Source organism: Thamnophis sirtalis, unplaced genomic scaffold (genome assembly GCF_051295495.1).
Source record: "Thamnophis sirtalis isolate CommonGarterSnake01/CBP01778 unplaced genomic scaffold, rThaSir2_p1.2 scaffold_2, whole genome shotgun sequence".
Classification (NCBI taxonomy): Eukaryota; Metazoa; Chordata; class Lepidosauria; order Squamata; family Natricidae; genus Thamnophis; species Thamnophis sirtalis.
This window is the reverse complement of record NW_028261382.1, coordinates 66,910,626-66,922,813: the sequence shown is the minus strand read 5'-3', so window position 1 is coordinate 66,922,813 and position 12,188 is coordinate 66,910,626. Positions and strand designations below refer to the sequence as shown.

General features: G+C 50.1%; 1 protein-coding gene across 2 annotated transcripts in view; it reads right to left on the bottom strand.

Moving 5' to 3' along the window:
- SLC7A4 (solute carrier family 7 member 4) overlaps window positions 1–12,188 on the bottom strand; it is a 17,706-nt gene extending 5,518 nt beyond the window's left edge. The window contains exons 1-4 of one of the 2 annotated variants that reach the window (XM_014072851.2): window positions 11,718–12,188; window positions 6,643–7,687; window positions 3,264–3,940; window positions 816–924 (exon numbers count right to left, since the gene is read on the bottom strand). In XM_014072851.2, the coding sequence (XP_013928326.2) occupies window positions 816–924; window positions 3,264–3,940; window positions 6,643–7,624 (1,768 nt within the window). In that variant the 5' untranslated portion in view covers window positions 7,625–7,687; window positions 11,718–12,188. The other variant, XM_087705849.1, reaches the window with a different exon arrangement.

The window sequence follows — 12,188 nt, the reverse complement described above, 5'->3', positions numbered from 1 at the left end:
AGGAAGTCCTCAATTTACAATGGTTCACTTAGTGACTGCTTGGCAACTAACTCAGACTCATGACCATCACTGTGTCCCAGGGTCACGTGATCCCCTTTTGTGACCATCTGTCAAGCAAAGTCAACAGGGAAGCCTGATTCACTTAACAACCAGGTGTCAACCCATAAAGCATTGGCCTGTCTGTTATCAAGTTGCCATGGTCAGGAAAGGGGATGGGGGGAGCGTATTCCGTGCATACCTTCGGCTAGAGTCGGATCTCAGATTACTACAGCAGACTTGTTAGGTGTGCATCTCATTGGAGAATGTCATTTATGACACAGACTGAGGGGAGGGAAGAAACAGGGGCAAAGTTCGGCCATAATTTAAATGAGGTTAGATCTGACTGCAATGGGGTATTACCAAAATGGTGTTCCTAATAAATGACTGGTTTTCTTTTGAAACTTGGCTTGAGGCTCATGAATTAATTAGGGCATCTTTCAGAAACCTGACACCGGGTTACTAACTTAACAATTTCGGTGATTCACTTAACAACCGTGACGAGAAAGGTTGTAAAAATGGGGCAAAACTCAACAAATGTCTCACTTAACAAGATAAATTTTGGGACCCATTGTGGTCGTAAGTGGAGGACTACCTGTATTATATGGTCTGTATTATGACTGCTCCTTAAGCTTTCTGACCTCCTTGCCATTTTTTTTGCCTGGCCTTGCTTTGGATGCGACTCCCATCCCATCCTCATCCCAGGTTTGCTAACCTTCCTGTGTTTCTTCCAACCCCCAATTCCAGGTGCGCCTTTTTGCAGTCCTCTTAAAACTTACCTGCCACCAACCAGATGGAGAAACGCAGCCAGGTCATGTAGCTGAGCTTCAGCATGAGGAAGAGGTTGATGAAAATACTCAGGGCAGGCGTCAGCGGTACCAGAGGAAGCTGGAAAGGAAGGAGGGCAGGGATCATAGAATCCTAAGACTCGAAGGAACCTTGAGGTCTTCTAGTCAACCCCACCTGCCCCATGCAGGAGTTCTTACTCCTTTACAGACCAATGGTGGTCCAATGTTTTCTTAAAATCCTCCAGTCATTGAGCACCCAAGAACCTCTGGAGATAAGACGTCCCATTGATTCATTGTTCTCACTGTTAGGAAATTTCTCTATATCTCTATGACAGCTATCATGACACACCTAATTCTTCCCTTTGTTAGGCTAGACATACCTAGTACCGGATCTAATCTGGGTCGGTCGCCAGAACCAGAATTTTTTTCTTCTGAGCTTTTGCATTCATGCTGGAGCCCATCCTCAGGAAACTTCTCTGTGCGCATGTAGAAGTTTCCCAAAAATTGATTCCAGCACAAGTCCAAAAGTTTGGATGAGAAACCTCTGGTGCCGGCCATCCTGCAACATTATCCTGGGACATGTATATTCTCCTTCATTCATGATACTTAGTACCCTTAGCCGTTCATCCTATGGTTTATCCTTCAGATATCTTATTTGTTGCTCTTCTGTTCTGACCTGGCTCCCCAAACACGACAAACCATCTGTAGTTAAATAAATGTTCCTTTTATTAGGAATGCCAGCAGCCCCGGCAAAAGATTTCTCTCTCACCGCAGGCTAACAAGTTCGATGGCAGGGAAATGAATAGCTGTCTACCACATCTATTCATCTCCGCCCCCTGCCTTTGATCCCGAGTTAGGGTGGAGCTTTGCTAGCAGCGGTGGTTCTTCTGTCTCAAAGACCAGCCCATATATTTCCACTGTTCTCCTCTGCCTTCTGCACATCTGTGCATCTGGCACTGTACCCAGCTGATCCTTCTCTTCCTCATTAGCCACCTCCAGACCTGGGGGGTTGCTGACTCTCCATCTGAGGGCTGAACAGTCCAGGCTCCTCCTCCTCCTCCCTCTCCCCTCCCACTCCCTCTCTCTCAGCTCCATTCCTTCTTCCCCCTCGAAGCTCTCAGGTTGCCTTGCTGCTGACCCTGACTCCCACACCTCCTCCTACTCATCTGATTCGGCTGCTGGAGGGGCCGGTGGCCGACAACATCTTCTCTACACTCTTTCTAGGGCCTCAGGGTCTGTTTTGCATTGTGCTGATCAGAACTGAATGCAGCGTCCCAAGCATAGTCTTACCAGTGCAGCATAAAATGTTAACTTCACATCATCTCTGAAGCTCGCTATCTATTGACCAGTCTAGGACTGCATTGGCTCTTTTGGCAGCCGCAACACACTGCTGGCAGAGAACCAGAAGGCTGGTTAGGGCTGCCTGGGAGACTCCCAACAGATGTGCAAAAGGGTTTTGATACCTGAAGGGGTCTTGGCACAAGATTTGGCCCATCATGGTTTGACAAACAATGAGGTTGCCAGGTCTGCAGCCATCTTTACTTTTGGATCTTTGGCCTGCCCCACTTTCTATTACTCTACTATGCATTTTCTATTGTGGGAAAATGGGAGGGGGGCTTGTAAAGAGTTAGATGACATGTAGCCATAACAAAATTCTTTCTAGGAAGACAAGGTCATCCTTTGTCTTTGCACCTCTACACCTCACTGGAACTGGGTGGGTGGAATTGCCAGCATGGCAGTGGAAGATTGAACCATGTGATGGACTTGTGGGTATGGGGGCAGGATCTTGAACTTTCAACTAGGTGGGGAAAACCGGGAAGCTTTCAGATTCGGGTTTTCCCAGATGTGCCAACATGGCTTTCTTCATAAATTGGAACTTTGGGGAATCTTTTGCCTTGCACTCCGATTTAATTTTGGATGCTAATTGGAACCCTGAGACAGGTTTTGTCTCCCGAAAGAGATAAAAACCTTATTTACAGAAAGCAGCAGCCGGGAACTCCAAAGGAAGTGATGAAAGGCCTAAACTGAAGCTGCACTTTGGATACAGTGTTCGCACAACATGCTCTCCTAAAGTTAAACCATGTTACTCATTTTGATGGAGAAAACCTATGTAGTCACTGAACGATTTGGTAGCACTTAATCAACCGTGGCTCAATACAGAGTTAGAACCAACCCATAAGGCCTGGGGCATCATCAGCCAGGAAACTCTCCCAATCTCTGGTGGCTGGACTGGAGGACTTGTGCCCCAACCCTGCCAGGCAACCACAGCCCAATTTGAAAACAGATTTCCATGCAGAGGTTCAACTTGGTCAGCCTTAAGGGCAGCCTTCTCTGGCCCAGCTGTGTTTGGGGAAGATGATGCATTTTCCTTACCCTCCCAGTTCACACCCACCTCCTCTTGCATCAGAGCACAGCAACTGCCGAGCCCGCCTGCCTCACCTGGAAGGTCTGGGAGGTTGGCTTCTGCTCATGGACACCAATGAGGACAAGGCTGCCCGTGAAAGCCAGGCTGGAGAGCAGGATGAGCAAGGCGTAACTCCAGGTGGGCAGGTGCAGCTGTGTCTTTCCAAAGACCAGGATGGATGCCAAGCAGAGGGCCGACACCATGAGGACAACCACGGCCACGGTGACCACTTCACCAGGGTAGAAATCACTGAGGAACTCCAAGTAGGGTTCGAAGGCTGCCTTCAGCTGCCCTGGTTCACGCACCCTGCCCGCTTTCTCTTTGCCCACCAGCTGCAGCTTATCTGAGAAAGACTCGTATTCTTTGGGTTCGGCAGCGTCCACAGGCTCAGCCGTTGCTTGGATGGCCTCGCTCCTCCCGGCGGCCTCCTGAGCTTCCGTCTTGCCTTGCTGGAAGCGCAGGATGATCACGCTGGCTGCGACAAAGGTGTAGGCCAGGAGTGTGCCAATGGAGAGGAACTGGACCAGGGCCTCCAGGTCAAAGATGAGCGAGAGGACAGACATGAGGAAGCCGAACACCACGATAGCCACCACGGGCACCTTCGTGCGGGGGTGAACGCGGGCAAACACCTGGAAAAAGAGACCGTCCTCGGCCATGGCGTAGACAATCCGAGGCAGGGAGAAGAGGTTGCTGAGGAGAACGGTGTTCATGGCTGAGGAGGAGAGACACATTGGTGGTCACAGTGGGCCCCTGAGACGATTGGGGAGTGTTGCAGAAGGTGTTGATGGTGCTTGCAGGGAATGGGACAACTCACCATGGCCAACTCGCTGCAGCCAACTCACCGCGAGACAACTGGTTGAAGGACAATTTAACAATTCTATTTAATTGTTTAAAGTGAATAAAAGTCATTTTAATTTTTGCCATTGGAGTGGTGCGGTGGCCTAGAGGTGAGGCTCTTGCCTCACAATCAGGAGGCTGTGGGTTCAATCCTCGGTAGAGGCAGATATTTCTCTTTCTGGGCACGATGGGAATATATCTACTGAACAAAACTCTGCATCAGCAACAAGGAGGGCATCTGGCCACTAAACACTGCTCCATTCAGTTGCCCCTACTCCACCCCAATGAAGGGATTATGGGGTTGTTAAAAGGAGATGATGATGATTTTAATTTTTGCCATTTACATTTCATTCTGTCATTTCTTTAATGACTCTATTCCACCATTTCTTTGATATTAGTGTAACTCTTGTCCTGCAGTGTGTTGGCCATAGCAAATTGGCCATGATGAATTGTCATAGACCCATGCCTGCCAGTCAGCTCCTTTTCTGCAGAAGACCAGCCTCTAGGCCAGTGAGTCTTGCTGCAGCTGTCTTGTTGAGGACGGGGAGCACCCTCCTTCTACACCATTGGACACTAGAAGGATAACAGGAGAAAACAAAGCTAGGAAAGCTAGCACAAAAGAAGACACATTCCCCACAAACACACCAAGGGTGGACCTGACCAGAGACTAATCCAGGCAGTACTCTGGGTTCTTCAGTGGCCACTCAAGAGTTCTCACAAGCTGTGGAAGCAAGGAGGGATGGCTTCTCCCTGCCAGCCAAGATTGTTGTTGATGCTTTAGAAGGACCAAGCAGCAATCAAAATGAAGAGCAGATGAGACCAGGATCCCTTAGGGATTTTTGTCTCACTCCTCTTGCCCACCAAATATACTTCGGAGGTCTTCTAGTTCAACCTCCTGCTCAGGCAGGAGACCCTATACCTCCCACCTACACCTCCCACACTGTCATGGCTGCCTCTTTCCTATCCAAGCTTCATGAGCTGGGAGCTGGACATTAGCAACAGAGAGAAAGGGTCAACCCTGAAGCTGACCTGACCGAAGCCATTTTGAAGCTTCAGTGTTGCCACACTGGATCCAAGGGATAGGGAGGGGAGAGATAGCTGGGGATTTGTAGCCAAAACAAAACACTTTCTCCTGAGAACCAAGGACATTCCCACAGGGAGAGAGAGAGGAGGCATGTTGACACCAGGGAACCAGATGGCACCTTGATTAGACCATGTGACTGATTGTTTGGGAAAAGGGGGAAACTTTTACTTTTAATTAGATGAAAACCGCGGAAACCTTCAGAGTCGGTTTTCACCAGAATTGTGCCAATATGATACATCCAAATAAGCTATTCTTTGAGGAATCTACCTGCCTCGAAGTTTTGTCTGCTATGGGTGTATTACTTGGAACCCTGACTGAAAGTTTGGACTATAAGGAACAAGAAGGGTTGGGGAATGAAGCCCAGTTGAGCCTTGTCAACTATCCAGCCAGCCAAGATCAACTATCAATCTGTAGGGCTGGGAACTGAGAACCTGTTTCCTGAAAAATAGACAAGCACCTGATTGGACATTTGCAAATATCTGGGGAAAGGGGAGCGGGTTTGAGAGGAACATTTTGTATTGTTTGCACAAGAACATCTCAGATTCAGCTTCACTTCTTCTGTAACCACTTAAGCTTCAGTAAAGTATACTCTTGGCAAGGACAGATGGTTGGAAGTCTTTCTTTGCCAGATGACTGAGTGGGACAGTTGACACACGTTCTACTTCCTTTTTTACTCCCGGATGCCCCAATCTCCAAGCAGGGTAATTCTGAATGCAACTTGGCAAAGAGGGACAGAAATATCTTTTCATGCAAGCATAAAATCCTTGCTAGTCTCTACTGTTTTCTGTAATTTTCAAGTGGCCTAGCATGCAGGCACATTCTCTAAACTGGTGCCTTTATGTTACGTTTAATCACGGTTCCCAACCTACTCATTTAGGATTAGGCATAGTTATTTTAGGATGAGGCGTAGTTATATTGCATCTTTGCACAACCTCTTGTGTGGGCTGACTGTCCCAGGCCATGCTCAGTTCTAGGAGCTGGCCATGTCCTAGTCTCTCCTACCAACCTGGGTCCTGTGCCAGCCCATATAAAGGAGTCCACTTTGGTAAGACTACATTAGGAGTAACCAAAGGCTAGAGAAAAGGGAAGGAGCAGAAATGGCACCCAGAGTGCCAGCCAGACTGTATCTGTGACCCAGACATAAAAGAACTTACCAGGGGTGAAATCCTCCCGGTTTGGCTGAACCGGCAGGGACGATTGGCATCAGTTCTCCAAACCAGTGGCAAAAATCCCTGGTCGCCCTGCCCATGCCTGCCTGGTCACCCTGTTGCCACTCACCTCTTCTGGCTGCTCGACCCACCCACCCGATCCGAACGTTTCTCCCTCCATTCACAGCAGAGCTGCTGCAGCCTGTCTCTTTAAGGTAGACCCAGGGAGAGAGGGGGCTGGGGGGGAAACATAAAGGGAGCAGCAGCTCTGCTGTGAATGGACTCATACACACATGCCCACAGAATCGGTAGTAAAAAAAAAAGACTTTCACCACTGGAACTTACCACAAATGGAACCGGTGGCCACAATGAAACCTGCCCAGGAATAGCCCCTCTTGTAGAAGGCGTCGGCCAAGGCTGAATCAGGGTCCAGCGAATGCCAGGGCACCATCAGCGTTAACACCATGGACACAAGGATATATGCTCCGGTGGCAAGGCTCAGTGAGATGGCGATGGCCCTCGGAATGGCCTTTTCCGGGTTCCGGGCCTCCTCGCTGGATGTGGCAATAACATCAAAGCCCACAAAGGCATAGAAGCACGTGGCTGAGCCGGCCATGATGCCAGAGATGCCATAAGGGGCAAATCCTCCCTCACTGGCACTCCAGTTCTGGGCCTTGGCCAGGATGAACCCCATGACCAGGATGAAGAGAATGACGCCCATGCTGATGGCTGAGAAGACGTGGTTGAGCCAAGAGGAGAAGCGGGCACCAAAGGAAATGAAGGCCGTGGCAATGAGCACAATGCCAGATGCCAAGAAGTCTGGATAATGGGCCAAGAAGGGTATGTGCCAAGTGCCAGCATGGGCTTCCGTGAAGTTCTTGATCCTGTGGTCAAAAATGGAATCCAGGTAGCCACTCCAGGCTCTGGCCACTGCTGCCCCACCAATCATGTACTCCAGAATGACATTCCAGCCGATGAGGAAGGCCCAGATCTCACCCACTGAGACATAGGTGAACATGTACGCAGAGCCCGTCTTGGGCACCTGGGCACCAAACTCCGCATAGCAGAGGGCAGCCAGCAGAGAGGCGATGCCCGCAATGATGAAGGACACCACGATGGCCGGTCCAGCTGTCTCTTTAGCAATAGTGCCGGTCAGCACATAGAGGCCAGAGCCCACCATCCCGCCAATGCCCAGCAGTGTCAAGTCGACTGTGCTCAAGCAACGGTTGAAGGAGGTCTCCATGAGGTCATCTTGCAGAGTCTTCACCCGGTTGAGCTTTTGGCAAAAGCGGGCCAGGTCTCCAGAACGAAGCCGCCTGGTTGCCATCTTGGACAAGAGGGCCCTTTCTTCCTTCACCCACCAAGAGTCAGAGGAGCCAAAGGTATTCTCCTGGCCCAAACAGGAGAAAGAAATTTGGTCAAAGCAGGATCGGGAAGAGGTGAAATCCCTGCTAGAGGCAAAAATAATAAGCCCAAGAAGGAGAAAAAAAGCAAAGTTCACCCCTTCCCCAGTCTTCCTCTGGGCATGAAGCGGAGCATGCGCAGAACATTAAAAACAGACAAAAAAACCTTGCCAACAAAGTCAGCAGCGACCGGGGAACCAATTTGGGGCATGGCCAGCCTGGGTCGCTGTCGGTTCTACGACCCAGACCAACAAACCACTACCAGTTCGCCCAAACCGGTGTGACCCGGTAGCAACTTACTTCTGATATGAAGCAGGCAAATGAAGGATGGCTGTGAGCGTCTGAGTGTCCCAGTGAGGTTCTTTAAATCAGGGGTCTCCTTTTTTTGGTCAGTTTTTTTTTAATTTTTATATTGCTTATACCAGTGTTTTTCAACCTTGGCAACTTGAAGATGTCTGGACTTCAACTCCCAGAATTCCCCAGCCAGCATTTGCATCTTCAAGTTGCCAAAGTTGAGAAACACTGGCTTATACATATCAACGTATATCAATGGGGTAATACCTGGGTATCATACATTTCAATAAAAATAAACATAGCATTATTACTCACAATCATTACATTTCATTTTCATTATTTCATATTATTTGTACATATCCTTTACCGCCATCCCTCAACTCTAACCCTTCTTCTTACTCTTTCATATATCTTAACATCTCTATCTCTACCTGTCTGTCTGCCTGTCCGTCTATATATTATAGTTTGCCCCTTATTGCTGTTTCTATTTTATCTTTTTTTTCCTTTCCTGTCACTATAACATTCAAAGATGGGATAATAACAAATATATTATTTCATTATCTAATCACTGTATTGTTTAATTCTAATCTTTCACTATCAACCATAGTTTTATACTTCTATCACTATCGCACTACATACAAATCAGTTATCCAACATATGCAGTATAATTCTAATATCCATACACATTATTAAAATACTTTCATGGCCTATTTTTTACTTTACATTCTCTTTCTTTTCCTTTTATCCCACATCTTTTGCCTGCATCCAAATTTTTAATCTTTCTTTTTGGGGGGGTGGGGGTTGCCTTCCATACACTTCTTTTAAATCTTTTTAAGTCTTTCATTTAGCAAAGCTGGCTGAGGAACTCTGGAAGTTGAAATCGACAAGTCTTAAAGTTGCCAAGGTTGGAGACCCCTGCTCTTAATAGCTGCTGCTCCATCTGTCCTGTAAGTGCCAAGGAGACAATGGCAGCACCTGTCACTGGAAACAGGCTGGAAACACAGGTATTCTTCCACCAGGCTTGGTGCTGCTAGAGAGCCTGGATCAACACCCCTTTCAGGAGGCAGAAAATCTATCCTTCCAAAGGGGACCCTTTTTGGAGAGTTAGCAATGTTCTCTCTCCCTCCTTCTCCTCTTCCCAGATGGCTTCCTGGAACAAGGGTGGTCAGGATCCAGCCCCTGAGCCTTGATTTTGACACCCCTGCTCTAGAGTGACTGTGTCTGAGTCACTGACGGCCGTGTCTTGCAAAGACTGGGAAGGGGTGCAAATTTGGGACCTTCCTGTCCCATTCTTGTCTCTTGATCTGGTGGATGGGCAGAGATAACAATTCCAGAATATTCTGTACTGCGAGTCCATCTGTCATGCCTGCAAGCCATCTTTTCTTTTTGGACTTCAGGCCTGCCACACTTTGGAAAAATGGGAAGGGGAATTATGCGGAGTTGGGTGCTATGTAGCCATAACAACATTCTTCTTAGAAATCCAAGGTTGTCTTTGTCTTTGCACCTGGCTAGAACTGGATGAGAGGAATCTGTCTTTCTGGCAGTGGAAGATTGGACCATGGGATGGGCTGGTGGGTGTGGGGGCAAGATCTTGAACTTTCAACTGGGTGGGAAAACCTGGTAGCTTTCAGATTTGGGTTTTCTGAGATGTGCCAACGTGTCTCTCTTAATAAATTGGAACTTTGAGCAATACTTTGCCTCGGACTCTGATTTACTTTTGGATGCCATTTGGAATCCTGACACCATCCTTGGCAGCTATTGCAAAGGAGGATTCAGACATACAAGTAGCTCTTGACTTACAACCAATTGTTTAGTGACTGTTTGAAGCTCAATGGCACTCTAAAAAAATGACTTAGCTTGGGCTCTCACCCTCACAACTCCACAATCATGGGACCACAATTTGGGTGCTTGGCAACTGACATGTACTCGCAACCTTTCCAGCTAGCTTCCAAGAAGCAAAGTCAAAGGGGGAAGAAGCCACATTCGCTTAATGACCACGTGTTTCATATAACATCTGCAATGATTTGCTTGACAACTGGGGCAAAAAAGGTCATTGTTTCGGGCATGATTCGCTTAATAACTGCCTTGCTTAACAATAGACATTTTGGTTCCAGTTGTGATCATAAGATGAGGACGGGAACAGGAGAGTATGGCCAGGAGACAGAGAAACTAAGTTGGAAAAGTGCTGGGACTCAGTCTTTAAGGAAGGCATCTAAAGCTGGCTGGGAAATTCTGGGAGTTGAAGTCTGCCAGGCTTACAGTGGCCCAGGTTGGAGACCCCTGATCTAAAGGGTGATGGGGCTGCTCACATGGAAACAGGTAAAGACTTCTCCTCTTCTGCTCCAGAGGGCAGATTGTGGAATTGTGGATGTCAGTGCCAGAACGATTTGGGAAACCAACCCCCCAACCCCCCAACCCAACTACCCAACCCAACCCAACCCAACCACCCAACCCAACCCAACCCAACCACCCAACCCAACCCAACCCAACCCCCCAACCCAACCCCCCCAACCCACCCTCACTCCACCCAACCCAACCCAACCCAATTCAACTACCCAACCCAGCCCAACCCAACCCAAATAGCAGGGCTTCTGAGCCGGTGCAGTCTTTAAATGGCCCGTCTGGAACTCCTGGATGCAGCTGCACCTTTGCCAGGTATGGCTTGGCTGTCCTTCTGCACTGCCTTTGGTCCCAGAAAAAGAGACCCCTGCTGTAAGAGGTACCGGCTGGGATGGGCGCCTCTTGCCCATCAAAGCCCCAGGTACATATAATCCTTGACTTACGTCCACAATTGAACCCCAAGTTTCTGTTGTTAGGTGAGTTTCGCCCCGTTTTACAACCCTTGCCACCATTGTTAAGTGAATGACTGCAGTTGGGTAACCCAGATGTTAAGTGAATCCAGCTCCCCCATGGACTTTGCTTGTCTGAAGGTTAAAATCACATGAACTTGGGACCTGGCAACGGTCATAAATACGAATCACTCACCAAGCACCTGAATTTTGATCACCTGATCCTGGGGAGGCTGAAAAGGTCGGAACTGGAACAAACGGTCCCAAGGCATATTTTTCAGGGCCCTTGAAACTTGGAGCGGTCGCTACGCGAACCGTTGTAAGTCAAGGACTCCCTGTATTGCAGAGCCCCTGTATTGGGATAAGCTACCCAGAGACAGGCCAGCTCCCGGGTCTCAGCTGCACAAGGATCTGGCTGGGATGATCTGACTAGGTGGCTCAGTGGCTAAGACACTGAGCTTGTTGATGGCAGTTTGCCGGTTGGAATCTCTAGTGCAGGTGTCCTGGGTCAGCAGGGGGTTGGACTAGATGACCTCCAACGTCCCTTACAACTCTGTTACTGTTTAGATGTTTGGGATCCCCGGGTGAGTAGCAGGTGGGACCCTCGGATCTCGAGGACTCCCCCCACCCCAGATCTTATTGAAAAGAGGCCTGCTGGGTCCTGTGGGTCAGCCGGGGCCCTTCTGCCCCCCTATGCGCCTCCCAGCCCTTGGGAAGCGAACTGGCCAAGGGGGGGGGGGCTGGCGGGGGAGCGCCTCTCCATCCTTCTTGCACCCACCTGCGCTCCTGCCGCCAAAGCCCCTGGACAGCTCCGGGCGCCTGGAAGCGGAGCGAGCGGGGTCCGCCATGCAGCCGCCACCCCGCCAGGGAGGGGAGCTCCAGGCCCGGTCCGTCCCCCGTCCCCCCCGCGGGCCGCGCCCGGCTGCCGCCTTACCTGTCCGGCGCCGCTGGCAGCTCCACGCCCGCCGTCCGCCGCCGCTACTGCGTCACCGCCTTGCGAGGATCCGGCCGGGGAGGAGGAGGAGGCGGCGGAGGCCGCGGGCGCAGCAGATGCCCGGGGAGGCGGCTCCTTCCCTGCCGGCCGCCGCCCCTCCCAGCAGGTAGCGGGTGGAGGGCGGTTAGGGAGCCGCTAAGCCGCGGCTTTTCCAATGGGGGCCCGTAGAGCAGCCGGCCGGGAGGGAGCCACGCAACAGGCTGAGTCCCGCCGAGGCCCCCGCTAAGGCGGCCTTCCCGGGAGGAGGGCGCCGCTGGCCACGCCCGAAGCGCCACGGCAGGTGCTCCGGTCCAAGCGGGCGGCCTGGAGCAAACCACGGTTAGCGGGGCGGGTTCCCATGCAAGCAAGCGGCGTGACTGAGAGACCCTCCGGCTGAACAGGGCATTTCTCATTTGGGCAAGGGAGGAGTCG